Source organism: Halichoerus grypus, chromosome 6, assembly GCF_964656455.1.
Source record: "Halichoerus grypus chromosome 6, mHalGry1.hap1.1, whole genome shotgun sequence".
Lineage (NCBI taxonomy): Eukaryota > Metazoa > Chordata > Mammalia > Carnivora > Phocidae > Halichoerus > Halichoerus grypus.
This window is the reverse complement of record NC_135717.1, coordinates 86,387,490-86,389,855: the sequence shown is the minus strand read 5'-3', so window position 1 is coordinate 86,389,855 and position 2,366 is coordinate 86,387,490. Positions and strand designations below refer to the sequence as shown.

Genomic DNA, 2,366 nt, shown 5'->3' with positions numbered 1-2,366 from the left:
TATGAATAATGGGCTGAAAAACCTGACTGAGAGAAAAGATGGATTTAAACCTGGATGATCTCCCTGAAATTCATTTTCCATTTTGAAAATTATAGGACACAGGTGCCTGGCTGGCTAACTCAGTAGAGCATGTGACTCTTGATCTCAGGGTTGTGAGTTTGAGCCCCACATTGGGCAAAGAGCTTACTTTAAAAAGAAGAAAATTACAGGACAATAATTTCTCTATTGATGAAGTGTGTGTGTGGGGGTGTGTGTGTGCATGTGTGCTTATGCATTAGTAAACAATAGAAGTATGCATAAATGTTAGTTATCGGCGACCAGCTTTTGGGGAGTATTGGTATTCCCCCCAAACCCTTGATGTTTTGATAGGAGAAGCTTGAATTCTTTCTACATAATTGTGACATTAAAAAAAAAATAAATCCATAAACCTTAAAAAAAATAAGTCCATAATGATGACAATCTTACTTATGGCTAAGCTTTATCTAACAATTAAGATACTCATTGTATATTCTGTGTTTTGGGTTTTTCAATTTTACTCTGCGACAAATAGAGTCGATGAACACAAATTATGAAGAGGTTAAATAAGGAAAAAGATGGCAAACCACTGAAAGACAATATGGCTTTATTTGCATGCTAGCAAATGAGAATTCAGCTTTCGCTTCAGCATCCATTATGAGTATTCCAGCCTACAGCAAGGACATGAGGTATATAAATAGAAGTTAATTTGAACTGTTTGAGGAAAACTATGGTTTTCATCAAGACGGCATTGAGCTCATCTATTAGCATACCCTGGTGCTTTCCTGATTGACATCGGTCACAGAATTTAAAAGAAACAAGAACTTTACTTTCACGCTCAGAAATCAGCTGCCTATAGAACGTAAGGTCTGAATATTCAAGGAATCACAACCAGTGACATTAGACTTGGCTTTTTGGTTTTTTCTTTCTAGACATGGTAACTTTACTACCGGGCATTTTTTCCGTCCTAGTAATAACAGAATTTGTTCTAGGAAATTCTGCCAGTGGCTTTGGAGCAGTGGTGAACTGCATTGACGGGGTCAAGAGACGAAAGATGTCCTCAGCTGATCAAATTCTCACTGCTCTGGCGGTCTCCAGAATCGGTTTGCTCTGGGTAATGTTAATAAACTGGTTTGCAACTGTGTTGAATCCGGCTTTATATAGTTTAGAAGTAAGACTTCTTGTTCATATTGCGTGGATGGTAAACAATCATTTTAGCATCTGGCTTGCTACTAGCCTCAGCGTATTTTATTTGTTCAAAATAGCCAGTTTCTCTAGCCTTATTTTTCTTCGCCTGAAGTGGAGAGTTAAAAGTGTAGTTCTTGTGATACTGTTGGGGTCTCTGTTCTTTTTGGTTTTTCATGTTGCAGTGGTAAGCATATGTGAGAAAAGCATATATGAGAAAAATTCCTTCGTAAGCAAGATGAAGGAATACGAAGGAAACATCACTAGGCAGACCAAATTGGGGAACATTGTAAGCCTTTTGAATATGACTGTATTCATGCTAACAAACTTTGTGCCCTTGGCTATATCCCTGACATCTTTCCTGCTGTTGATCTTTTCCCTGTGGAAACATCTCAAGAAGATGCAATCCAGTGGTAGAAGATCCCAAGATCCCAGCACCAAGGTCCACATAAGAGCCATGCAGATTGTGATCTCTTTTCTCTTGTTATTAGCTGGTCACTTCCTGACTCTAATTGTCACAGTCTGGAGCTCTAATGGGCTGCAGAACAAACTATTCATCATGCTTTACCAAGCTTTTGGATTCTTGTATCCTTCAAGCCACTCATTTATCCTGATCTGGGGAAACAAGAAGCTCAACCAGGCCTTTCTGTCTGTTTTATACCAGGGGATGTGCTGGCTGAAAGAACAGAAACTCTCAACTCCATAGATCAGTAAGAGGGGGCATTGTGTATGTTCTAGTAGAAAGTTAACTGATGTAGGTTGTTAACATTTTATACCTCCTACTGGTTTGTCCATAGTGTATGTAATTGAGTAATTTTCAGAGTTTTACTCAGAAAAGACTTACCTAAGCTTATCACATAAAAGTATATACATATATATATGAAAAATGTAAAAAAGATTGGAAATAATATATCCTCACCAATTTTTCAGGTAAACAATCTAATTATACATAATATTATAAGAAATTCCAGAGACTAATGAAGCCGTGTGTATTTCACATACATATTCTATGTATCATCTTCCAATTAAAAATTTATGATCTACCCTTATGCATTTTTCAGAATTGACAAGTTATCTCGGGATGTCATTGTTATTTTTCATTGTAATTTGTATCACAGTGTGCTTAGATTTCATTGTTTGAATCTCCAGGCTTTTCCATGGTAAGG

At 37.1% G+C, this 2,366-nt stretch overlaps 1 protein-coding gene across 1 annotated transcript; it reads left to right on the top strand.

Moving 5' to 3' along the window:
* The first annotated feature begins 949 nt into the window (after positions 1–949).
* Positions 950–1,906, top strand: LOC118525459 (taste receptor type 2 member 46-like). The gene has a single exon (XM_036076208.1). It carries the CDS (start codon positions 950–952, stop codon positions 1,904–1,906), a length of 957 nt encoding a protein of 318 aa, XP_035932101.1.
* The last annotated feature ends 460 nt before the right edge of the window (positions 1,907–2,366 follow it).

Coding starts and splice junctions, on each gene's coding strand:
- LOC118525459 (XM_036076208.1), top strand. CDS start 950: ATGGTAACTTTACTACCGGGCATTTTTTCCGTCCTAGTAATAACAGAA.